Source organism: Callionymus lyra, chromosome 3 (genome assembly GCF_982586985.1).
Source record: "Callionymus lyra chromosome 3, fCalLyr1.hap1.1, whole genome shotgun sequence".
NCBI classification, from domain to species: domain Eukaryota; kingdom Metazoa; phylum Chordata; class Actinopteri; order Syngnathiformes; family Callionymidae; genus Callionymus; species Callionymus lyra.
The window spans coordinates 7,564,044-7,591,866 of record NC_141820.1 but is presented as its reverse complement, the minus strand read 5'-3'; the positions used below and the strand labels follow the sequence as shown (position 1 = coordinate 7,591,866).

General features: G+C 38.4%; 1 protein-coding gene across 4 annotated transcripts in view; it reads left to right on the top strand.

Annotated features, from left to right (window-relative positions):
• The window catches only part of pag1 (phosphoprotein membrane anchor with glycosphingolipid microdomains 1), a 56,126-nt gene extending 29,013 nt beyond the window's left edge, over nucleotides 1-27,113 (top strand). For 3 of the 4 annotated variants that reach the window (XM_087786300.1, XM_087786298.1, XM_087786299.1), the window contains exons 2-9: nucleotides 9,412-9,447; nucleotides 14,200-14,417; nucleotides 15,543-15,600; nucleotides 17,627-17,738; nucleotides 17,793-17,950; nucleotides 19,907-20,305; nucleotides 23,381-23,437; nucleotides 24,714-27,113. In XM_087786300.1, coding sequence (XP_087642426.1) covers nucleotides 14,233-14,417; nucleotides 15,543-15,600; nucleotides 17,627-17,738; nucleotides 17,793-17,950; nucleotides 19,907-20,305; nucleotides 23,381-23,437; nucleotides 24,714-25,007 — 1,263 coding nt within the window. In that variant the 5' untranslated portion in view covers nucleotides 9,412-9,447; nucleotides 14,200-14,232 and the 3' untranslated portion in view covers nucleotides 25,008-27,113. The remainder of the gene's footprint in view (nucleotides 1-9,411; nucleotides 9,448-14,199; nucleotides 14,418-15,542; nucleotides 15,601-17,626; nucleotides 17,739-17,792; nucleotides 17,951-19,906; nucleotides 20,306-23,380; nucleotides 23,438-24,713) is intronic. The other variant, XM_087786301.1, reaches the window with a different exon arrangement.
• The last annotated feature ends 710 nt before the right edge of the window (nucleotides 27,114-27,823 follow it).

Genomic DNA, 27,823 nt, shown 5'->3' with positions numbered 1-27,823 from the left:
TACCCAGAGTTCCTAGCGAACGCCGGAGATATTGAAAACTCTCTGGTCATAACTTCAGCCGCAGGACTTTCTGCGGCGACGCCTGCTGGGAAACAACCGAACGAGGTTCTTACATTCTCTGGCAGCGAGCGCCGCGTGTTTTACATTTTACGACTTTCGGTTTCCACTCTCGCTTTCTCCGTCCAGATGTCTGGGCGAGCGAGAGCGACACAATGAGTCTCGGCCTCCCTTCCCCCCGCCACCTTGTTAGAGATCCAACCCTGTGGATCCGGCCACGCTTTCCCCCGGACGTCCACCCCCAACCGACCCCCCATCTGCTCCCAGCGATTGTAGCCGTGGCCTTTGAGCCCCCGCGGGGTTCCATATTTTACCATATCTTGACGTGTTGAATGGGCCCCGGGGCCCGAGGAGGAAGGATGAAAAAACAGATTAAAGTGCCGACACAGCCCAGAGTATAAATGGGAAAAGATTGGATTTGAGGTTCGTGCACCAGGTGGAGTCGTAAAAAAAAAGAAATGTCTGCCTCTTGAAAGGTCACGTCAACAATCTCTGGACGATCCTCTGGGCTTGTTAACCTTCTACAGTATCGTTCGCTCGTTGCTTCTTCCGGAGCAGAAGCTGCTTCTCGGATCCAGATCAGGGTTGAAGGGTCGGATAGGACCCCCCCGACGGTCGCCCTCGTCTGGGTCGCCGGTAAAGCCTCTCCTGCTGTTCTCGGCTCAACATGGATCATGTTTCCATTTTCGCTTGATCACGATCCCACGCACACTTTTGAGCGAACGCCACGAGGGACACGCTTAGAGCACTTCATCACAATAAAACATGTTTGACGATAAAAGTACACTTTGTTTATTATTATTATTTAAGTATTATGGAAGAGGAAGTGTGAGGTTGACGAGTGATACTTTTATACATAGAATATTGTATAATTATGTTGTTTGTCTGTGTTTTTATTATGTACTTAAACAAATATGTGCTCAATATATGCATTTATATTATATCATATCATGATATATGGTGTAATATCGCGCTATTTAAAGGATCAGTATGTAGTAGAATGTTTTGTAATTATATTTCTATATAGATATGTATGCAGTTTATATATATCAAGTATTGATATATTAGTATATATCATTAGGGCAGTAACTACTCTCACAATGCGATGAGATATATTCAGCTCGCGATACGGTATATTTTGATGGTCTTGATTTTCGCAAAGATTTTAGGCAACGCTAAATTTTAACTTGTGATTGTTTCACTTTGTTTTGGTTGAATTAATGAAAATAAAAAAAAGATTTGTCCAAGCATCAGCTTTAAAAGCTGCTGGAGTCGACTGTATCCTCTCGTCCTCGGTCGATCTCGCGGGATTTAATTGTTCCTTTAGCTGCCGAGGACGTAAATACTGCTGCCGTCTAGAGGCCGGAAGTTTAGTTGCAACACAAAAATGAACAAATGCCGTGAATAATTGCATGTGGACTTTTTATTTTACACACACTTTATTGAAATGGAGAGGAAAAAAAAAAACACTCAAATATTATCTGATTGATTGAAAGCAACATTTTTTTTTTTTTGAATTTCTTAATAAAAATGTGACTTTGAATAGTCAATAAACTTGATAAAAAAAAAAACGATATATATGTATAAATTGGTCTGTATACATTTTTCCCCCACACCATATATATTTTAGTATATTATTTCATATTTGGTAATATAACATTTATTTATTTTATTATTAAATGTCTATATATATATATATATATAGTGTGTATATTATGTATCAATATGGGTGTGTATATAATGTATTTATATGGATAAATGTGTACAAATATTTGGCAATATTTTGCAGCTAGAACATTCTTTGAATTACCACGTTTTTTGTTGCTTAAATCTATATATGTATATCATTTGTATTTAATTATTTTTCATGTACAAATATAACATGTTTTATGCATTTTTTTAAATAACTGCATTCATTCATTCATTTAAATAGTTGCAGTGAGTGTGTGTGAGTGTGTATATAGTGTTGTGTACATGTGTCCTGTGATGGACTTGTAAGCATTATTTGGTCGTTTGTGATGTTAACATGATTTTAAACTATAGATACTGACTGATTTTTTTTTAATTTACACAATTGAATTGAACTGATAGAAGTAACAACAACTTTTAATCTGCTCTTAATGATTAATAATCGTTGATCATGAATCATCTTTTAAACAAACTGTACTTCGATGATCACGAGAGTCAGTAGTTAGTTAGCCTGAGCCGTTTACACCGAACCATCAAAAGCCACATGAACTCAAAAGACCCTCCTTTGTTGGACCACCCAGTGCGACGGTTCCTCTGCCCTCAGACGCCCCGGGTTCACGCCCTCCCCCCCCTAGACGCCCCCCCCACCGCCTGCAGAGAAGGTCACCTAAGATGCGAGCGACGATCGCCGCGACCGTCAAAGCGACGTTCCTCACGTTCACGTATCTCGCGCTTCGTTGCTTCGTCTGGTCGAGGAATCTCCCTGAACTTCCCCGCAGTGAAGGTGTGAGTCATAAAGATGCTCTCGATCACTCACTTCCTCCTTCTTGAGGAACTAGAAGGAATTTGACTTGCAAATAAAGAAGGTTGCAGGTGCAACCGCTGGACCACCGGAGGAAGTGAAACTTTGCAGGAAATAGAAACTTAAAATAAAACACATGTTTTATTTAATTATTTTTTTTAGCAATTGTTATAATTATGATTGTCAAATATAACGTATTTAAAGAATAATTTACAACTTTATTGACACTACAGAACGCTCCAGCTGATTGGACCAATGGGGCTCATTTCTCCGCCCCTAAGCTCCGCCCCCTTGGAGTAGGAGCACTGATTTGATTGGATCGGTCAAGTGTCAATCATAACGGGTCATAAGGGTGTTTGGAAGATGATAAAAGTTATGGAACGTAGTGAAGAAGTGAAGCGTCATCACAAGGGTTGTGTTGAAGCGCCGTTGTATAACAGCAAAAACTTCATTTTGAAAATTCACCTGATGCACTTTACTTTTATCACTCATTTCCTGCCTGAACTATCCAATCAACGTCGGTGCTGAATTTTCAAAATGTTGAATTACTTTAGTGAGACATTTGTTCACAACACGTCAAGTTACATGTGAATTCAAAGCGTACGACGACTTTAAAAGCATTTTTATTAACCATATAAGTTAATACAATGAAAGTAAAGATGTCGTTATCGACCCTAGAATGTGTTCAGGAGTTTTTTTTTAATCTATTCCAACATAAACCGAAGAGACAGAAGAACCTACGATGAACGAAGAGTGAAAGTTCTCCGGTCGTTAAAGGAGAAAAAGCTGAGTTTAAATCACGCGTTCAAACATCTGCAGTTATTTTCCTCCAGGAGGTTTTTTCACAGCGAGACAGGAAGTGCTTCAGTCTCGCGGGGACGATGTGACATCAACTCCAGGCAGCGTTTAAACACACCCTGGTGTGTACACACACACATGCACACACATACACACACACACACGTACACACATGCACACGCACATGTATTCATGGAGAGTCTCTCCACAAGGACGAGTCAGGACACGAGGAAAATAGATTTGTCATCTCAGGGGAAGACTTTCCACTTTCATCCTGAACCTTGAAGGGACTGAAAACACACAACCTTCTCTGCAACACACAACCTTCTCTGCAACACACAACCTTCTCTGCAACACACAACCTTCTCTGCAACACACAACCTTCTCTGCAACACACAACCTTCTCTGCAACACACATCCTTCTCAGCAACACACAACCTTCTCTGCAACACACAAATATCTCTGCAACACACATTCTTCTCAGCAACACACAACCTTCTCTGCAACACACATCCTTCTTTGCAACACACAACCTTCTCTGCAACACACATCCTTCTCTGCAACACACAACCTTCTCTGCAACACACATCCTTCTCTGCAACACACAACCTTCTCTGCAACACACAAATATCTCTGCAACACACATTCTTCTCAGCAACACACAACCTTCTCTGCAACACACATCCTTCTTTGCAACACACAACCTTCTCTGCAACACACATCCTTCTCTGCAACACACAACCTTCTCTGCAACACACAACCTTCTCTGCAACACACAACCTTCTCTGCAACACACAACCTTCTTTGCAACACACATCCTTCTCTGCAACACACAACTATCTCTGCAACACACATTCTTCTCAGCAACACACAACCTTCTCTGCAACACACATCCTTCTTTGCAACACACAACCTTCTCTGCAACACACATTCTTCTCTGCAACACACAACCTTCTCTGCAACACACAACCTTCTCTGCAACACACAACCTTCTCTGCAACACACAACCTTCTCTGCAACACACAACCTTCTTTGCAACACACAACCTTCTCTGCAACACACAACCTTCTCTGCAACACACAACCTTCTCTGCAACACACATCCTTCTCAGCAACACACATTCTTCTCTGCAACACACATCCTTCTCTGCAACACACATCCTTCTCTGCAACACACAACCTTCTCTGCAACACACATCCTTCTCTGCAACACACAACTTTCTCTGCAACACACATCCTTCTCTGCAACACACAACCTTCTCTGCAACACACATTCTTCTCTGCAACACACATTCTTCTCTGCAACACACAACCTTCTCAGCAACACACATCATTCTCTGCAACACACAACTTTCTCTGCAACACACAACTTTCTCTGCAACACACATCCTTCTCTGCAACACACAACTTTCTCTGCAACACACAACTTTCTCTGCAACACACCGAAAGGTAGCTTTTGTTACGTCCTCCGCAGCTAAAGGAACGATTAAAACTGCAAGATCCCGATAACTGAGGACGAGGGGATACAGTGACTCCAGCAGCTTTTAAAGCTGATGTTTGGACATATTTTGGTTTGAAAACAAATGAAAGCAGTTACGACTTCGTCAAGAGTCATGAGGTCTTTAAATACTACAACACCAGAGTCAAGTACTCGACAATACTACACATATATACTTGTTACTACACTATCACAACACCAGAGTCAAGTACTCGACAATACTACACATATATACTTGTTACTACAGTATCCCAGTATATCATATCGTTGACCCTGTATGGTGACACGTATCAACAGATTCCTGACAATACAAACCTCTAATAAAGGGTGTAAGTCCTCCAGGTCTAGAGGAGTGAGTTGAGGGGTCCTGGACTTCTGACTAGGACGCCTTCTGAGACTTTTTGAGAAGAGACCTGAGACACTCTCGGCTGGATGATGTCGCGGGGCAGAGGAAAGTCTGGGCCTCTCTGCTGAAGTCGCTGCCCCCACGACCCGACCTCTGATAAGGATTTCAAGTGGATTTGAAGTTTGATTTCGCTCGACTGTCCTTCACATTATTCCTCCCTCAACACTCGCTTTCACAGCAGACATGACCGTGCGGAGGATGGATTTTATGAGTGATGTGTGGGTTGATGCTCTCAGGGGGGGCGCCTCGTATTTACCAGACACATCACACGGGGGTAACATGAGCGGAAAGAGGATGTAAAACAGACGCCCCAGCTAAATTATGCAGTTTCAATTTCCCCCCCCATTTAGAGAGGATGGATCGATGTGTCCTCCCTTCACCATCAAGCTCAGGTTGCCACGGCAACGCTGATGATGTCCCGAGACCCCGGGGACGATGAGAACTAATTCAACATGTGTGTGTCTGCATGTGGACTCGTCGTCTTCTTCTTCTGCTTCACTCGCTTCTCCGTCGCCTCTCGACTCGTGGCTCTGATCCTGGTTCTCCTGGATCGCTCCCCCTCTCTCTCCCTCCTCCATCTATTTTCTCTTCTTCCTTGGCAGCCCCATCATCCTCCCATCCCCCAATGCTTCCACCCCCCGCCACCTGAACGCTGCTCCGGTCAGTTTCACCGACGGATCCTGAGAGTGTGAACACGAGGAGATGAAACCCAGGGTTCTGGGTTTAAATCCCAAAAACGATGAATCGTTGTTTGTTTCGGTCGTTGAGTCACAATAGCGAAGTTTCAGTACATTTATTTTGATATGCCATGATTTAAGAAAATAACCCGTAAAGTACACAACTTTACTAAGTGAATCAACAATCAATCATTTGACAATCAAAGAGTCTTGATGGTGACATTTATTTTCTTGTAGCAAATAAACAAACACTGTCGTTGAAAGTAGTTGAGTAACTTTAAAGTTTAATTTAACGAAAAACATTTTTTCTTTTCCTTTCATAAAGTGATGTGTCGACTGTGACTAACTTAAAAGTTTTATTTCAAAGAGCATGAGCTCAGAAACCCTCAGGAAGCTGGTTTTGAAACTTCAGTGACACAGTTTTGCGAGTCGTTTTTTGTGGGTTGTTGTATTTTATTGGACTATATGACGCGCCCTCTAGTAATATTCCGCACAGCTTTGTAGTATTACTCTGCAAAAGCTTAGTAGTTTTACTTCGTAAGGCTTTGTTTTGAGACTCCGCCAGGCTCCAAAGTATTACTCCACAACACTTTGTAGTATTAATCTGCAAAGCTTTGTAGTATTAATCTGCAAAAGCTTCGTAGTTTTACTTCGTAAGGCTTTGTTTTGAGACTCCGCCAGGCTCCAAAGTATTACTCCACAACACTTTGTAGTATTAATCCGCAAATCTCTGTAGTACTACTCTTCAAAGCTTCCTAGTATTACTCAACAACGCTTTGTAGTATTAATCCGCAAATCTCTGTAGTACTACTCTTCAAAGCTTCCTAGTATTACTCCACAAGGCTTTGTTGTATTACTGAGAAAAGCTTTGTAGAATTACTCCATTAGGCTTTGTGGTATTACTCTGCAAATTTTCGTAGTATTACTCCGCAATGCTTCATAGTGTTACTCCTCAGAATTCCTACTCTGTGAGGCATTGCAGTATTACTTCGCAAAACTCCGTAGTATTACTCCACGGGGCTCCCTAGTATTAGCCACAAGGCTTTGTAGTATAACTCTATATAAGTATGTCGTTTTATTTCTTTTAATACACCATTTATTAAAATATAAACCATAAAATAAGTATGATGAAAATAAAATCTTGAATAAAATATATACCTGGAGACCATCGTCGTAAAATACCTCGATAACTACTGTGAGTCGTGTCACGATTCCTTCTCTTCCTGAAGCTCTTGATCCCTCGACTGCTGTAGAAACTTTATATTTCTCCACTAAAAACACGTTTGATTGATCATCTGAGTCTCCTTGAGGAGCTCCAGAGCCGCAGACGTCCAGATGTTGCCTGCAGTGCTGGTGATGCAGTGCAGAGAATAAATACTTTAGCTGTGACTGTTGTTCACAAACACTTCTCTGTGCTCGAGCTACAAACTGCAGATTGAAGTTGGATTAGTTTTGACTGCTGACGTTAAAATGATCATAGAATTAAACAAATGAAAACAGTTACGACTTCGTAAGGCTTTGCAATATAACTTTGTGAGGCTTTGTAGTATCACTCTGTGATGTTTTGTAGTATTACTCTGTGAGGCTTAGTAGTATTACTCCATGAGACTTTTTAGCATTACTACGCAAGGCTTTGTAGTATTACTCTCTGAGGCTTTTTAGTATTTCTCCACAATATTTTGAAGTATTACTCTGCTGAGGTTATTTAGTATTACTCTGCAATGTTATGTAGTATTACTCCACAAGATTCTTAAGTATTACTTTTTGACATTATGTAGTATTGCTTCACAAGATTCTGAAGTATTACTCTGTGAAGTTATGTAGTATTACTCCACAAGATTTTGAAGTATTACTCTGCAAGGTTATGTAGTATTACTACACAAGATTCTGAAGTATTACTCTGCGGTTATTTATTATTACTCAGCGAAGTTATGTAGTATTACTCTGCGAGATTATGTAGAATTACTACACAAGATTCTGAAGTATTACTATGCTGTTATTTATTATTACTCAGCGAGGTTATGTAGTATTACTCTTAGAGATTATGTAGTATTACTACACAAGATTCTGAAGTATTACTCTGCTGTTATTTATTATTACTTAGCGAGGTTATGTAGTATTACTCTGCGAGATTATGTAGTATTACTACACAAGATTCTGAAGTATTACTCTGCTGTTATTTATTATTACTCAGCAAGGTTATTTAGTATTACTACACAAGATTCTGAAGTATTACTCTGCGATTTATTTATTATTACTCAGCGAGGTTATGTAGTATTACTCTGCGAGATTATGTAGTATAACTACACAAGATTCTGAAGTATTACTATGCTGTTATTTATTATTACTCAGCGAGGTTATGTAGTATTACTCTTAGAGATAATGTAGTATTACTACACAAGATTCTGAAGTATTACTCTGCTGTTATTTATTATTACTCAGCGAGGTTATGTAGTATTACTCTTAGAGATAATGTAGTATTACTACACAAGATTCTGAAGTATTACTCTGCTGTTATTTATTATTACTCAGCGAGGTTATGTAGTATTACTCTGCGAAATTCTGAAGTATTACTCTGTGGTTATTTAAGAACCGTGTGTCAGCTCTGACACTGTTGAGATTCCCATCCTGGACTGCAACAGCTTAAGAATCCCACTTGTTAGATTAAACCTGGTTTGTTCAGAAAGTTTAGTCAGTGATGATCAACTGGATAAACATTAAGATACAGTTAGTTGTCCTTCATCTGTTGATACCTTGTGTTTCATCCTCTTTGTCAAGATTGTATTTTCTCTAATGAAAACAAATTCAATCGTGGAGACAGTTGACGAAGAAAGACGGAGCGTTAGTGTCGACGTGATTCGGTTCCAGGAGTAACGAAGGATCAATACTTGATTTCTGCTTCATCTTGAGCGTCTTCTGTATTTACGTCACTGCTGTTGGTCTAGAAGGTACTAGACCGTGAGTTTATCTCAACATTACTAGCGTTTTTTTACTCGTACAAAAGTCTCGTCTGGATGGACGTTCTTCAAGAGTCAAGATTTCACGATCCCGAGTTGACGTTAAGATGCAAGAGTCTCTGGATCCACTCGTTCACCTGCGTCTCCCAAACACTTTCTGTGGATCGTCTTGTTCTGTCTGCAGCACAAACAGCATGATGGGTAAAAGGGGGTGTTGCCATGGTGACACAGCAGTGTGGCAGCCGGTAATTATTCTGGCTAAAGTGCCAGCAGAGACGCAGACGAACGTTTGGAGATTCCACGCCAGGCGTTCGCGTTGACAAAACTTCATCAAAGCAGTATTTGACTGTGAACACTGAGGACGGATGGACTGAATGTGTAAAATGATGCTGACTCCTGCTTTTTTTTAATCCTTAATTCAATGATCTGTTGTTGGACTGGAGCTTCTGAAGCTCTTCATCTCTGAGGATCATCTTCGTCGCCTCACCTGAACCTCCGCAGTAATCCTTCTTTATCTCCTTCTTTCAGAGAACAACGGCCTGAACGATCATCACAGGTGTCGAGGTGAGTCTCCTTTCTTTTCTCGTCTGAAATACACATTTTTAAACACACAAACCATGTATACGCACAGATACACTTGATAACATGGAGAATATAGCAGTGAACAAATACTTTCAAAGTAGTTTTCACACACTTGAACAATTCTATCGACAACAGTTTCGCAACGTAACATGGATGAAATAGTATTATTTTGTTTATTATTATTACTATTGCATTAATACTATTATAATTACTATTGCATTATTACTATTATTACTGTTATTATTACTATTGCATATAACTATCATTATTACTATTGCTTTATTGCTATTATTATTACTGTTGCCTTATTACTGATAGTATTACTGTTGCTTTATAACTTATATTATCGCTATTGCATTATTACTAATATTATTACTATTTCCTTATTACTGATATTATTCCTATTGCCTTATTACTGATATCATTACTATTGCCTTATTACTAATATTATTACTATTGCCTTATTACTGATATTACTACTATTGCATTATTACTAATATTATTACTATTGCATTATTACTAATATTATTACTATTGCCTTATTACTGATACTACTACTACTGCATTATTACTGATATAATTACTATTGCATTATTACTAATATTATTACTATTTCCTTATTACTGATATTATTCCTATTGCCTTATTACTGATATTATTACTATTGCCTTATTACTAATATTATTACTATTGCCTTATTACTGATATTACTACTATTGCATTATTACTAATATTATTACTATTGCATTATTACTAATATTATTACTATTGCCTTATTACTGATACTACTACTATTTCATTATTACTGATATAATTACTATTGCATTATTACTAATATTATTACTATTGCCTTATTACTGATACTACTATTATTGCATTATTACTGATATAATTACTATTGCATTATTACTAATATTATTACTATTGCCTTATTACTGATACTACTACTATTGCCTTATTACTGATATTACAACTATTGCCTTATTACTGATATTATTACTATTGCATTATTACTAATATTATTACTATTGCATTATTACTAATATTATTACTATTGCCTTATTACTGATATTACTGCTATTGCCTTATTACTGATATTATTACTATTGCCTTATCACTGATATTACTACTATTGCCTTATTACTGATATTACTACTATTGCCTTATTACTGATATTATTACTATTGCCTTATCACTGATATTACTACTATTGCCTTATTACTGATATTATTACTATTGCATTATTACTAATATTATTACTATTGCCGTATTACTATTATTATTACTACAGCATGATAACTATTGTGTTATTACTATTATTATTACTGTATCATTATTATTACTCTTTCATTATTATAACACTCTTGGTGTGACTCTGGGATTAACAGCCAAAACTAACATCAACCACGTCTAGGTTAGTAGAAAGAGTCCAGTGTAAGTTATAGTAAGTAAGGAAAAATTAAATCTCCTAAGATCCTGGAGATGACTGAGGATGAGAGGATACAGTGACATGTTTTGGTTTGAAAACAAATGAAAGCAGTTACGACTTAGGGTAGCCCTCGTATCGTGATACATATACTATGGTCAGATTCACACTCCTCTCAGTCACGGTGATTCAACGTTTCTGAACGAACGTTGCGAACAATCGTCACATCATCATCTTGAACGACTCTGGCTTCGACTGAACTCTCCTGGATCTGAGCTCGTTGAGTCTCGTTGAACAAGCTCAGAATGTGCACAATTATTCTTCCATGTCCTTCCTGGTCACTTGGATATGGAAGTTGAAATCTAAGTCGGCGGTCGTTCACGGTGGTGCGAGAAAAAGTTACATTTCAAATGATGATTGGTCAAACATGGAGGTTCGTCACTGCGCGTCATCAATCCTGTAAGTCTCCACCTCCATGGGACTCGTTGTATAAACAAAGCGGGGCGTGATCACAGCTGGCTGGACGAGTCAAGCCATTATTACTTCATAATGGACTCTCGTAACCTCTTCTTCGCCCAGATTTCAGAGCAACTTTATAAAGTAATACGTGTAAAACATAGTCATGATGAGGAAGTTACTGCGTTTTTAAGAACATTTACTACATGACAGGAGAGTTGATCATGTTTCAAATTTTTCATTTACGTGTAAGAAAAGCTTTTATTTTGGTTTTCTTGCTCTTGTGCGGCGCTGAGCTTAATTTATGCGTTTGTGCTCCGGCTGTGACAGAAACACTGTTTTCACACGGATGACGTTTAAATCACATTTCAATCCAACTTTATTTAAAAATGTCAACTCACAACAGAGTCACGTGAGAACATTCGACTAAACTTGTTGAACAGAAGAGAAAGCAGAGGAATCATAATGAGGAAAAACCTTCTTTTGAACAGACAGAAACCTCAAGCAGAACCAGACACTAATCTGACTCTAATTGGGTATTTGATAACTGAAGGCCCTGGCTCCGTAGCGACACCTGAAGGTTGGCGTCAAAAGCAACACATGCTTCAGCAGCGACGTGATGATGGCGAAACGTTTCTGCAGTTGTTTTTTCTCCGGAAAAATATCACTTTTCTTCCGTCATCCCTCCCTTTCCCTCCCTCCCTCCCTCCCTCCCTCCCTCCCTCCCTCCCTCCCTCCCTCCCTCCCTCCCTCCCTCCACCCCCCCTCCCACCCTCCCTCCTAAAAACTGCAGAATAAGATGTGTAACTTTGACGCAGCACAGACACGACACCTCCGAGGTTCATTCTTTCGTCTCCCTCGCTGTGACTCGTGACTCCAGGATTGAGAGTCGCTGAAAAACATCAGTTTCTTTTAAACCCAACTTCGCCGGCGAACAGCGACGTGAGCAGGTTACTGATCCGGGGGTGCAGAGGGACCTGAGACAGCAGCTGTGCAGAGGGACCTGAGACAGCAGCTGCCAATGCAGGGGCACAGACTCCGCAGTCCTGCTCCGCTCTGCCCCCTGCTGGCGGAGTTTGGAAGCAGTCGAATATTTATTAAAAAAGACTAGAATTATTTAGTTTTATAAAAATAGAAACATATTCATGATTCAATTTATTCTGGTCGTTACTCGTACACATCAAGAATGTATATAATATATAATACATGTAAATGTTTGATTTTGGGAACAAACATTGAATGTACTTGGAGTCACCGACGTTGTACTAAAGTAAGTACTGTATCAGTACTTGTACACTAATTTAGGGCACATTTATATGAACTAAAAGACTTTGTCTGTGTATCAGTTTGTTTTCAAGCGTCAGTGTGTCAGTGTGTCAGTGTGTCAGTGTGTCAGTGTGTCAGTGTGTGTCACTTCCTCTCGTAACCAACTGAATGACGAAAAAATTTAAACGAAAAAAACGTATAAATTAACAATAGAATTTGTAATGACCATAAATATGTTTTGTTTGTGTCACCGACCATGTAGCTCGGACACATTCTGTCGGGTAGAAAGTCGAATGCTTCTTTTTCTTAATATTGATAAATAGATAAATGTCTGTTGAAAAAAAAAAATCAGCTTTAAAGCTGCTGGAGTCACTGTATCCCCTTGTCCTCAGTCATCACCAGGATCTCGTGGGATCTTTGCAAATGTAACAAGTTAAATACGTTTCTAGGAGTGTGTATTGTCAAGAATATGATTTGATATGTATCACGATACAGGGTCAACGATTTGATATATAGTGGTAGTGGTAGTGGTAGTAGTAGTAAGTTTATATGTGTAGTATTGTGGAGTACTTGACTCTGGTGTTGTAGTATTTACAGACCACATGACTCTTGACGAAGTCGTAGCTGCTTTCATTTGTTTTCAAACCAAAATATGTCCAAACATCAGCTTTAAAAGCTGCTGGAGTCACTGTATCCTCTCGTCCTCAGTCATCACTGTATCCTCTCATTCTCAGCCATCACCAGGATCTCGTTCCTCCTTAAGCTGCATTCAACTATAATCAAACAATTTTCATCTATAATCAAAATATTTTCAACTGTATCAAACAATTTTTTACTTTGATTATAGTTGGATTTTTTTTATATTAAAGTTAAAAATGGTTTGATTATAGTTGGAATTTTTTTCATTAAACAATTTTCAACTAGAACCAAACAATTTTCAACTAGTCCTGTGATTTATTTTGAAAGGTCGTGACTCCTCCAGTCCTGTGATGTTTTATTTTGAAAGGTTGTGACTCCTCCAGTCCTGTGATGTTTTATTTTGAAAGGTCGTGACTCCTCCAGTCCTGTGATGTTTTATTTTGAAAGGTCGTGACTCCCCCAGTCCTGTGATGTTTTATTTTGAAAGGTTGTGACTCCTCCAGTCCTGTGATGTTTTATTTTGAAAGGTCGTGACTCCCCCAGTCCTGTGATGTTTTATTTTGAAAGGTTGTGACTCCTCCAGTCCTGTGATGTTTTATTTTGAAAGGTCGTGACTCCTCCAGTCCTGTGATGTTTTATTTTGAAAGGTCGTGACTCCCCCAGTCCTGTGATGTTTTATTTTGAAAGGTCGTGACTCCCCCAGTCCTGTGATGTTTTATTTTGAAAGGTCGTGACTCCTCCAGTCCTGTGATGTTTTATTTTGAAAGGTTGTGACTCCTCCAGTCCTGTGATGTTTTATTTTGAAAGGTCGTGACTCCCCCAGTCCTGTGATGTTTTATTTTGAAAGGTTGTGACTCCTCCAGTCCTGTGATGTTTTATTTTGAAAGGTCGTGACTCCTGCTGTGCTGTGATGTTTTATTTTGAAGGGTCTCCTCTGTGCTCCTCAGCTCCTCATGTCTCCTCCAGTCCTGTGATGCGTGATGGCTCCGGTGCTGACAGGAGTGTGGTGGGGGCCCGAGGCAGGCGTGGTGGGCTCAGGCTCGGGGTCGGCAGGTGTGGAGTCGTGGCTGGACGGAGGTCACTTGGTCCTGGTGTCGACCCTCAGTGTTCTGACCGCACTGATGCTGTTCTCTGTGCTGCTGCTGCTGTGTGCAGGCTGTCAGGGGTACGACACACACACCTGTGTACACACACATGTTACACACACACACACACATATATACACACCTGTTACACACACACACATATATAGACACATGTTACACACACACACACACACACACACACATGTTACACACACACACATATATAGACACATGTTACACACACACACACACACACACATGTTACACACACACACATATATAGACACATGTTACACACACACCTGCGTACACACACATGTTACACACACACACACATATATACACACCTGTTACACACACACACATATATAGACACATGTTACACACACACACACATATATACACACATGTTACACACACACACACACACATGTTACACACACACACATATATACACACATGTTACACACACACACACAAATATAGACACATGTTACACACACACACACATGTTACACACACACATATATATATACACACCTGTTACACACACACACATATATTGACACATGTTACACACACACACACACACACACATGTTACACACACACACATATATACACACATATACACACACGTGAATACACACATGTTACACACGCACATATATACACACATGTTACACACTCACACATATATACACACGTTACACACACACGTATATACACACACGTTACACACTCACACACTTGTGACACACTCACACACACGTTACACACTCACACACACACGTGTATACACACATGTTTCACATTCACACACTTGTGTGTATATACACACATGTGACACACTCACACACTTGTGTGTATATACACACATGTTACACACTCGCACACACATGACGCACACACACAATCGTATATATATATACACATACTCTAACTTTGTTGTTATGTTTGTGTAGTTACTCTAACTTTTGTTATGTTTGTGTAGCTACACTTACGGTTGTTATATTTGTGTAGCTGTTCTAACTCTGTTGTTATGTTTGTGTAGTTACTCTAACTGTTGTCATGTTTGTGTAGCTACTCTAACTCTGTTGTCATGTTTGTGTAGCTACCGTAACGGTTGTTATGTTTGTGTAGCTACTCTAACTGTTGTCATGTTTGTGTAGCTGCTCTAACTGTTGTCATGTTGTGTGTTTGTAGGCAGAAGAAGGCTGTGAACGGACCTGCAGCAGGAGATCAGGAGAACCTCGTCAATGGAGTGAGTCTGAACCTAACAATGACATCATGTTAAAAAGATTAAATCTGTAGATTATTTCAATCTGTCATTGACATTAAATAATCTCCGTGCAAACATACACCAGTTTTTTATAGTCATTTAAAAACTTTTAGTGTTAGTGTTGAGTGTAAAGGTCTGAAACACAAACACAAAGTGTGCGACTGTCAAATACAACCAAGAACGAATTTTAATTTTTCAAACAAATCAAATCAATATTGCAGTTCACCAGCTCGACCACTAGGGTCTGTTTTCTGTACCACATATTAAAGGTTTATTTATTATTGATATATTTTGCAACATCACGTGTTAATGTCACAAAGTCGACAAACTTTTCAATAAAGTTTCCTTCAAAGACGGCGATGTGCGTTTGTTTTTTTAATTATATTTTTTAAATTAAATCAAATTATATTCACACATTATTGCAGTATTAAGGTATAACCACTGATGAAATAAAGAACGACGCAAAATGACAACACGCGCGTAAATACTGCATAAAAACAGTGAATGACGTCATAATCTGCAGCGAGTCCGTGACAGTGTCCCACCACAAGATGGCGTCGTCGAGCCTCAGACAGAACGAACAACGTTTTTGCTTTTATTTTTTTTTAGAATTAACTCAACTATACACAAACATTGACTCGTAAAATATATTTAATGTTATGAATTAGTTTAATAAACATTTAATTTGTGCTCATTTATTGTTTATTTTATTTAAATATTGTATTTTATAGTATATATTTTAACTGTGTGTTCTTTTTGATTGTTAAATCGCTTTAAAAATAACCTTTACTTACTATTTGTGGTTTAAAAACTTAATTCCGTCTCAATCACGATCCTCACTTTTCCTAATATTAATAAAATATTATCTTTTCGACTTGAATTGACTTGAGTTGCAACTAAAAATCGAAATTCTTTGTTCAACAAAATTATACATTTATTAATTTTCAAATGTATCTGCGAGAATCACTTTTTTTATTCCTTTTATTCTTTTATTTATTTTCATTAATTGAGTGTCTAAGTTATTACAGTGTAATATCAGATGAAATACTGAATTATTACAGTGTAATATCAGATAAATACTAAGTTATTACAGTGTAATATCAGATGAAATACTAAGTTATTACAGTGTAATATCAGATAAATACTAAGTTATTACAGTGTAATATCAGATGAAATACTAAGTTATTACAGTGTAATATCAGATGAAATGCTAAGATATTACAGTGTAATATCAGATGAAATGCTAAGATATTACAGTGTAATGTCAGATGAAATACTATGTTATTACAGTGTAATATCAGATAAATACAAAGTTATTACAGTGTAATATCAGATGAAATACTAAGATATTACAGTGTAATATCAGATGAAATGCTAAGATATTAAAGTGTAATATCAGATGAAATACTAAGTTATTACAGTGTAATATCAGATGAAATACTAAGATATTAAAGTGTAATATCAGATGAAATGCTAAGATATTAAAGTGTAATATCAGATGAAATGCTAAGATATTACAGTGTAATATCAGATGAAATACTAAGTTATTACAGTGTAATATCAGATGAAATGCTAAGATATTAAAGTGTAATATCAGATGAAATGCTAAGATATTACAGTGTAATATCAGATGAAATACTAAGATATTACAGTGTAATATCAGATGAAATACTAAGTTATTACAGTGTAATATCAGATGAAATGCTAAGATATTAAAGTGTAATATCAGATGAAATGCTAAGATATTACAGTGTAATATCAGATGAAATACTAAGTTATTACAGTGTAATATCAGATGAAATGCTAAGATATTACAGTGTAATACCAGATGAAATACTAAGTTATTACAGTGTAATATCAGATGAAATGCTAAGATATCACAGTGTAATACCAGATGAAATACTAAGTTATTACAGTGTAATACCAGATGAAATGCTAAGTTATTACAGTGTAATATCAGATGAAATACTAAGTTATTACAGTGTAATATCAGATAAATACTCACCAGGGTCGTGTTCCTCAGGCGTCTGACAAAGAGACGCTCAGTCAGTCGGCGGAGAGTCTGGTCACGGACGCAGCGGTCAGCACCTCACACAACGGGCCTCAGACCAGCGGGACAAGTAAGTGACCTTTGACCTTTGGGCGCGATCAGAAGGTCACGTGGAGTCCCTCAGTCCTCACAGACGAGCAGGACGCGAGTCCGCAGCCGTCCGAGGAGATGCTGTCCAGCCAGTCGGAGCTCAGGGCGTCCAAGTGTCCTCAGGACCGCGAGCTGCCCAGGATCCCCCCTGACGACCCCGGGATGGTGACCTCGGGGGACAGAACCTACGAGGTCAGTCCTGACTCACTTAGTCTGGACATGATGATCTGAAGGTCACGACTGTTACCGTCTTATCTTGTGATTAATCCTCCAGTTGCTGCTGCAAGTATTTTAAACGCTTTGTTACACAGTATTAGTACAAGTTACTTCAGTAGTTAATTACTTTTTAACTTGAGTCACGTGAGACGTATAAATAAAAAAAGGTTTTGATTATAGTTGAAAATTGTTTGATTATAGTTAAATATTGTTTGATTATAGTTGAATATTGTTTGATTATAGTTGAAAATTGTTTGATTATAGTTGAAAATTGTTTGATTATAGTTGAAAATTGTTAGATTATAGTTGAAAATTGTTAGATTAAAGTGGAAAATTGTTTGATTATAGTTGAAAATTGTTTGATTTTAGTTGAAAATTGTTTGATTATAGTTGAAAATTGTTAGATTATAGTTGAAAATTGTTAGATTAAAGTGGAAAATTGTTTGATTATAGTTGAAAATTGTTTGATTTTAGTTGAAAATTGTTTGATTATAGTTGAAAATTGTTTGATTTTAGTTGAAAATTGTTTGATTATAGTTGAAAATTGTTTGATTTTAGTTGAAAATTGTTTGATTATAGTTGAAAATTGTTGAAAATTGTTTGATTATAGTTGAAAATTGTTTGATTTTAGTTGAAAATTGTTTGATTATAGTTGAAAATTGTTGAAAATTGTTTGATTTTAGTTGAAAATTGTTTGATTATAGTTAAAAATTGTTTGATTATAGTTGAAATTGTTTGATTATAGTTGAAAATTGTTTGATTATAGTTGAAAATTGTTAGATTATAGTTGAAAATTGTTTGATTATAGTTGAAAATTGCTTGATTATAGTTAAAAAATTGTTTGATTATAGTTGAAAATTGTTTGATTATAGTTGAAAATTGTTTGATTATAGTTGAAAATTGTTTGATTTTAGTTGAAAATTGTTTGATTATAGTTGAAAATTGTTTAATTATAGTTGAAAATTGTTTGATTATAGTTGAAAATTGTTAGATTAAAGTGGAAAATTGTTTGATTATAGTTGAAAATTGTTTGATTATAGTTGAAAATTGTTAGATTAAAGTGGAAAATTGTTTGATTATAGTTGAAAATTGTTAGATTAAAGTGGAAAATTGTTTGATTATAGTTGAAAATTGTTTGATTATAGTTAAAAATTGTTAGATTAAAGTGGAAAATTGTTAGATTAAAGTGGAAAATTGTTTGATTATAGTTGAAAATTGTTTGATTATAGTTAAAAATTGTTAGATTAAAGTGGAAAATTGTTAGATTAAAGTGGAAAATTGTTTGATTATAGTTGAAAATTGTTGGATTATAGTTGAAAATTGTTAGATTAAAGTGGAAAATTGTTTGATTATAGTTGAAAATTGTTAGATTAAAATGGAAAATTGTTTGATTATAGTTGAAAATTGTTAGATTATAGTTTAAAAAAATTTAGATTAAAGTTGAAAATTGTTTGATTATAGTTGAAAATTGTTTGATTATAGTTGAAAATTGTTGGATTATAGTTGAAAATTGTTAGATTAAAGTGGAAAATTGTTTGATTATAGTTGAAAATTGTTTGATTATAGTTGAAAATTGTTAGATTAAAATGGAAAATTGTTTGATTATAGTTGAAAATTGTTAGATTATAGTTTAAAAAAATTTAGATTAAAGTTGAAAATTGTTTGATTATAGTTGAAAATTGTTTGATTATAGTTGAAAATTGTTAGATTAAAATGGAAAATTGTTTGATTATAGTTGAAAATTGTTAGATTAAAATGGAAAATTGTTTGATTATAGTGGGAAATTGTTTGATTACAGTTGAAAATTGTTTGATTAAAGTTGAAAATTGTTTGATTATAGTTGAAAGTTGTTTGATTATAGTTGAATATTGTTTGATTATAGTTAATTATTGTTTGATTAAAGTCTAATATTGTTTGATTCATGATGAACAGGTGGTGACGGAGATGGTTGGATCTTCACGTGACCTCAGTGTGGAGGACTCCCTCTACGAGACCGTCGATGAGCTCAAAGACCCTCCTCAGACCCTCGGCCTCAGCAACGGTACCACGGAGCCTCATCGCCTCCTCAACGGACACGTCAGCCCCCCCACCCCGGACCGAGCCCCCCTGAGCGACAGCGTGGAGTACGCCTCGGTGGACCTGAAGAAGAAGAGCCGCCACAGTCTGGACGTGGAGGCCAGGAGACGCTCGGCCAACAGCGTCCCACCAAACCCTGCCGAGGACCCGGAGGAAGAGTCGCCTCCTCCGGTGCCGGAGAAGGTTCTGGACGAGAACGACAACAGGCCGGTTCTGCTCAACGGCCTGTCGGCTGCTGTGCTGCTCAACGGAGAGGTGAGCGTTCTGAGTACTTTACTTTACTTTACTTTACTTTACTTTAGGACTCTTTGTTGAAGATGTGACTTCATTGTAGCATAGTTAGGTTTTGATCTGATCATTAGATGCAGTGAAGGTTCAAGAAACATCTTCACTTGAGCTTTTTCTTCACTTTCTTGGGGCTCGTAGTTATTTGTATGGATGCAAATATGTTATGATACTGACTTTCACCTCGCAAATGAATACTACACAGCATCGCAAAGTAATACCAGAGTCTAGCGAAGTATTAGTATAGGTCCTCGCAAATTAATACTACGATCCTTGCAAATTAATACTACAGATCCTGACAAAGTAATACTACATAGCCTCACAAATGAATACTACGATCCTTACGAATTAATACTACAGATCCTCGCAAAGTAATACTACAGAGCCTCACAAATGAATACTACGATCCTTGCGAATTAATACTACAGATCCTCACAAATTAATACTACAGAGCCTCACGGATGTAATAGTACGGAGCATTGCAAAGTAATAGTACAGAGCCTAGTGAAGTAATAGTACAGATCCTCCATAGTAATACTACAGATCTTTGCAAAATTAATACTACAGAGCCTCGCGAAGTAATACTACAGATCCTCGCGAAGTAATACTACAGATCCTCACAAAGTAATACTACAGATCCTTGTGAATTAATGCTACAGATCCTCACAAAGTTATACTACAGATCCTCGCAAATTAATACTACAGATCCTCACAAATTAATACTACAGAGCCTCACGGATGTAATAGTACAGAGCATTGCAAAGTAATAGTACAGAGCCTAGTGAAGTAATAGTACAGATCCTCCATAGTAATACTACAGATCCTCCATAGTAATACTACAGATCTTTGCAAAATGAATACTATAGAGCCTCGCGAAGTAATAGTACAGATCCTAACAAAGTAATACTACAGATCCTCAAAGTCATACTACAAAGCCTCACAAATTAATACTACAGAGCCTCACAAATTAATACTACAGAGCCTCACGAAGTAATACTACAGAGCCTTTGAAAGTAATACTACAGAGTCTTTAAAACTAATACTACAGAATCTTAGAAAGTAATACTACAGAATCTTAGAAAGTAATACTACAGAGCCTCGCAAAGTATTAGTGCAGATTCTCAGACTACTAAGAAATAAACTTTCTCAGAAGAAGCTCAGTCGTCTGGAAGAAGCTCAGAGAAGAGCATCTTCTCTGGTGTAGCTCGTTCTAGTTGTGGGATGTTTTTGAGCTTGTGGAACTGGGTGGAGACTCTGGGTCAGACCCGGGTCACTAGTTCTAACACGCTTCTATGAGAAACACTTGTTTATTCCATAACTTATCATCATCTATCCATGTTCTCTCTCTTTGTTTCTGCTCCTCTTTGTCTTCCCCCATGTTTGGAACAATTAGTTCATCAGCGCATTTGGACTCAGGCTCACGTCCGACCCGGGTCGCCCCCCCTACCCATGATGCAATCTGTATCTACTTAGTGTCACTCAAACCCCAGCAGACTCTAGAACAGCATCGTTGCTACATGTGGAGTCAGCATTGATTCACTTGTTTACACACACACCTACACACACACCTACACACACACACACACACCTACACACACACACACACACACCCTGTGGATGATTTAAGGTTAACACACGAGTGTGACCACACACACACACACACATGCGGTGATTTGTCTTGTCAAGTAAAACTCCATGTTTGCTACATGTGTGAGAGCAGCTGTAGCTCCTGACACTTAGTCTGGATCAATGATGGATGACACACACACACACACACACACACACACACACACACACACACACACACTCACACTCACACTCACACTCACACACAAACATGTGCTGGCGTGGCTCTATGTAAATGTAGTTCTTCCTCCAGTAAATCTGATTCCAGGTCAGTATTTATGATGCAAACCTTCACTTTCACACAGTTGTAGCTTCTTTACGTCAAAAATAATTATCCAAAGAAATTGAAGGAAAAACGGAAATAAAATGTGTGCTAAAACGGAAAAAGACCTAGGGTCTAGACCTGGACAAGATAATGTTGGTGTTTCGCAGACGACTTCCTTAAACATCGGGTCACCGTGACCCTGAGATAACACAAGGGTTAAAGAGAAAGATAGTTTTACTACACAGCAAACCACAGAGATTCAGAGAGTTAAACTACAGAGCATTGCAAAGTAATACTACAGAGCGTCATGGAGTAATAATACAGAGTATCGTGAAGTGATACCACAGAGCATTGCGAAGTAATACTACAGAGCGTCGTGGAGTAATAATACAGAGTATCATGAAGTAATACTACAGAGCCTCGTGGAGTAATAATACAGAGCATTGCGAAGTAATACTACAGAGCGTCGTGGAGTAAAACTACAGAGACTCGCAGACTAATACTACAGAGCCTCGTGGAGTAATAATACAGAGCATTGCGAAGTAATACTACAGAGTCTCGTGGAGTAATAATACACAGTATCGTGAATTAATACCACAGAATAATAGTAAAGAGCATTGCGAAGTAATACTACAGAGCGTCCTGGAGTAGTACTACAGAGACTAGCAGACTAATACTACAGCGCCTCGTGGAGTAATAATACAGAGCATTGCGAAATAATACTCCAGAGACTCGCAGAGTAATACTCCAGAGACTCTCAGAGTAATACTACACAGCCTGGTGGAGTAATACTACAGAGTATCGTAAAGTAATACTACAGAGACTCGTGGATTAATACTACAGAGCCTCGTGGAGTAATACTACAGAGCATTGGGAAGTTATACTACAGAGACTCGCGGAGTAATACTACAGAGTATCATGAAGTAATACTACAGAGCCTCGCGGAGTAATACTACAGAGTTTCGTTAAGTAATAGTACAGAGCCTCGCAGAGTAATACTACAGATCCTCGATTTATTGATATAAACAGTATATATATAAAATAAAAGGGGGTTAAAGAGATACTCAAACGTTTTTGTTCCAAAGGTCGTCACATGTTCCTGGTTCGCATCAACCAGGTGTTTATTTTCAAGAGTTTTCTTCTTCTTCCTCCAGGTTTCCTCCCCAGAGTCTCCTGTCGATCTACGCAACTGTGTTTTGTCAGAGAGTGAAGTAAGTCAGTGTTTTACTCCCTTATTCCCCAGAACTCATGTCCTCGTCCAGGATCCTCTGCTCTTGGTTTGTGTCAAAGATTTTTACTTCGATGATTTATTAAGTTTTCTCTGAGTCGACTTTTCATGTACTGATCTGGTAGAAAATACATTTAAAAATATATCAACTATAATACACAGTAGTACAAGTGAACACACTACACAAGTAAAACAAAAATACGTCAGTGGTCTTTGAACAGAGGATTTTAAAACAACATTAGAATATATTTATTCATGTTTTGTCTTGTGAAAACTCGTTTTTCTCATTCAAATTTGTATTTTCTATTCCAATATTCTTTTCTACATCCAATATATTTATATTCATTCAGGAAATAAATAAATAAATACAGCAAAAATTCAGCCCACTCAAGATTTTCAATCTCAATAGAAAATATTGATCCAAGTATTACAGTGTTCTAGTATTACTATTACTATATATTTTGAACCATTAGACGTGCACATGATTCAGATTCTAATCAACATTTACAAAGTACTACATGTTGGTAGTTTCACCTCAGTATGTGTGAAGCTAATACTAGTTATTTATACTTCAGTTAAAGGTTTCCATTACTTTTATTTACCAGGTTATAAAGTATTTCTCACAAGAAAACATGTTTTTACTTGTTTAGACCTGGAAGGGTTTGAGTGATTTCATGAATCAAGATTTGATGCAACAAAAACTTTGATCTTTTTAACACGTGTTACATCATTTACAACATGTTTTTGATCACCAAAATATGTCCAAACATCAGCTTTAAAAGTTGCTGGAGTCGTACTGTGTCCTCTCGTCCTCAGTCATCTCATAGAATTTCATTGTAACTTTAACTGCGGAGGACGTAATGACTGCTGCCATCTAGAGGCCGGAAGTTTAATCTCAACACAAAAATGAACAAATGCTGTGACTATTTGCATGTTATTGTAAATTTAGAGTAAATCGATACAGTGCTGTTGAATATTGATGTACTATGAAAGAAACATCAAGATATTTTAGTGTATAAAGTACATGCTAATTGTAAATGAAAAAATACATGCATACACACTTACTCGAAATTACTCGAAAAAGAATCCAAAAATAACACGTTTTATCGATAAAGTTCTGTTTGTTATCGGTTCAGTATCGTAAAAAATAATATTGTGATATTTTAAGTGTATATATTTTCTTCTAGTTGTTACGAAGTAGTTTCCTGTCAAGTGAAGTAAAACAACATCTTGAGTCTGAACCCCTTCCTCTCCTTCAGTCCGAGCTCTACTCGACCGTCCGGTCGGACGCCGTGAACCAGGAGCACGACTACAGCAGCATCGCCGAGCTCAAGGGTCTGGTCCCGGCCTCGTCCTCCGGCGACTTGTACGCCACCGTCCGGGACATGTACCCCACGCCCGGCGACCCCCCCGCCCCGGACGACCCCGGCTACGAGTCCATACGCCTCCCGAAGACCGGCGGCGACGACGGACCGGACGCCGCCGCCAGGGCGGAGCCGGACTACGAGTGCGTCGGAGAGTTCGGTCTCGGTCGAGAGACGTCGCGCCTCTGATCCTCCGACGTAATCCGGGATTAAACTATCGCTGCTGAGAACTTCCCGTTGATCCCACAGTGACCTCTGCTCCGGTACATCTCGCTCCGACTCGGGCGGTCGACGGTACGAGTCCCGGCAGCTTCTCTCCCTCTTTTTTTGGTTTCTGGTCAAAACGCACTTTGAGTCTAAAAAATAATATGCGCTCGATGTCTTAAGGATCGTGTCGTGCCTGACGTCGACCCGGTGCCAAATCAAGCTAGCTCCGATGGCGCTTCTGCACGTTTAGCTAGCTCGTCGAAGATGTACGTAGAGCAGACGTCGTGTCGTGATGTCGTAGTTTTGCTCAAGAAAATGTACCTGTTATTATAACGACCTTCACGATCAAATGTTGGAACCGTAACGTATGGACACGACTAAAAAATCTCACTTAAACCCCACAAAATATTCCTAACCAGGCCTCTTGGGAAAAAAGAATGTTGGGTTTATAAACAATATATTTAAAAAAAAGGAAAGAATCTCACAACAAACATGTATGGTTTGTAAAAGTTTTGCATAAATATTTAGATTTCTATCAAAATATACTCTTCTAGTACGACAAATCTTTGACAAAATGAGGTAGTACATTCTTCAAAGCTGCTGGAGTCCACTGTATCCTCTCGTCCTCAGTCATCGTCACGATCCCGCGGGATTTCGTTGTTGCCGTCTCGTGGCCGGAGGTTTAATTGCAACACAAAAATGAACAAACCCCCTGAAACATTTAGTTTGAATGTCTCTCTTCTAGTTCGAAATATGAAAACCGAGGTAGAAACTCTGGAGTCGATTGACATGAGAATAGAAATAATATTCAGTTGAACTGTTAACGATAAAAGATCATTAGAAATAAATTCGATGTGAATCTGATTTAAAAATCCAGACATTTAAAGGATTTCATTGAAAAAAAGAAGTTGTTGATAATTGTTCAAAACGACCATAAAAAGACGTTCAAGCACTTGTTTTAAAATAAAACTATTAGAAGCTCCTTCTTCAACATAGTTTTGAGTCGTGAACCCAAACAAATCTCCTGTCACTCAGTGGTTCCCGACTCTCTGGGCCGGTACCGGCCCGCGGAACATTTGGTACCGAGCCACACAGAGCAAGAGAAAAGGTTCAATTTCTGTCGATTATTACCGTCTTAAAATGCTTTTATTTTGAAAGAATTTCCTCCAAAGTCATGCTAGCAGGTGACCAGGGTTGTTACGATACTTTTTCAACATCGTACTCGAATAAATACTTGGTACTCGATCGCCCTGTTGTTAGCACAACATAAAACATTTAACGAGAGAAACAATGAACAGATAAATACACATAAATACTATACTATAATGAGGTAGTGCAAAAAATAAATCAATAAAATATTTAGAAAACGTTTTAAGTATCGAGACTGTTTTGAGCTTCGACCCCTTGTTGAAGTTTTACTTTATGAAAAAGTAAAATGGAGAAAATAAAAAGGTAAAACTGACGGAAAAACCATCGTGTTGAAGATAAACACTGTTTTTAGCAGGTTTTGACATTTTATTTGTGTTTTTATCTGAAGGACGTTGGAAACCCAACAGGAAACTGCTCCGTGGGTTCGAATCCCAACTTTTACACGTCAACCTCGATGTGATTTTTCTCTATTTATTTTCAAACACAAGCGTGTTGACACGTGTCGGTGTGAGAAGTAGTAGTAGGAGGTCAGCGGTACACACACCTGTCCTGAGATGTACCTTTACTGCGCTGTAGATGGTTCTGTAGATTGTGACGTCGTCGCCGGTACCGTCGGACCCTCGTGATGACATCACAGAACAATCCAACGACAGGTTTTTTTATCGGCACTTAAACGTGTTTCGTGAAACATTTGCTTCTGTGACGTCAACGTGTTCTGGCCTGACATTGAAGCGACTCTTGTTATTGAGTTTTAGAGAAGATGTCGGCGAGTCGAGCGAGAACATCGACCGTCGTGAAGCTTCTGATCGTGAAGCTTCCGATCGTGAAGCTTCCGATCGTGAAGCATCGGAACGTGAAGCTTCCGATCGTGAAGCTTCCGATCGTGAAGCTTCCGATCGTGAAGCATCTGAACGTGAAGCTTCCGATCGTGAAGCTTCCGATCGTGAAGCTTCCGAACGTGAAGCTTCCGATCGTGAAGCTTCCGATCGTGAAGCTTCCGATCGTGAAGCTTCCGATCGTGAAGCTTCCGATCGTGAAGCTTCTGATCGTGAAGCTTCCGATCGTGAAGCTTCCGATCGTGAAGCATCCGATCGTGAAGCTTCCGATCGTGAAGCATCTGAACGTGAAGCTTCCGATCGTGAAGCATCCGATCGTGAAGCTTCCGATCGTGAAGCTTCCGATCGTGAAGCTTCCGATCGTGAAGCTTCCGAACGTGAAGCTTCCGATCGTGAAGCTTCCGATCGTGAAGCATCTGAACGTGAAGCTTCCGATCGTGAAGCTTCCGATCGTGAAGGTTCCGAACTTTAAGCTTCCGAACTTTAAGCTTCCGAACGTGAAGCTTCCGAACGTGAAGCTTCCGAACGTGAAGCTTCCGATCGTGAAGCTTCCGATCGTGAAGCTTCCGAACGTGAAGCTTCCGAACGTGAAGCTTCCGAACGTGAAGCTTCCGAACGTGAAGCTTCCGAACGTGAAGCTTCCGAACGTGAAGCTTCCGATCGTGAAGCTTCCGATCGTGAAGCTTCCGATCGTGAAGCTTCCGATCGTGAAGCATCTGAACGTGAAGCTTCCCAACGGGAAGCATCTGAACGTGAACCAAAACTGCTCTGAGCTCTATGGTATAACCTGCACTGATTTATATTCTGCTTCTG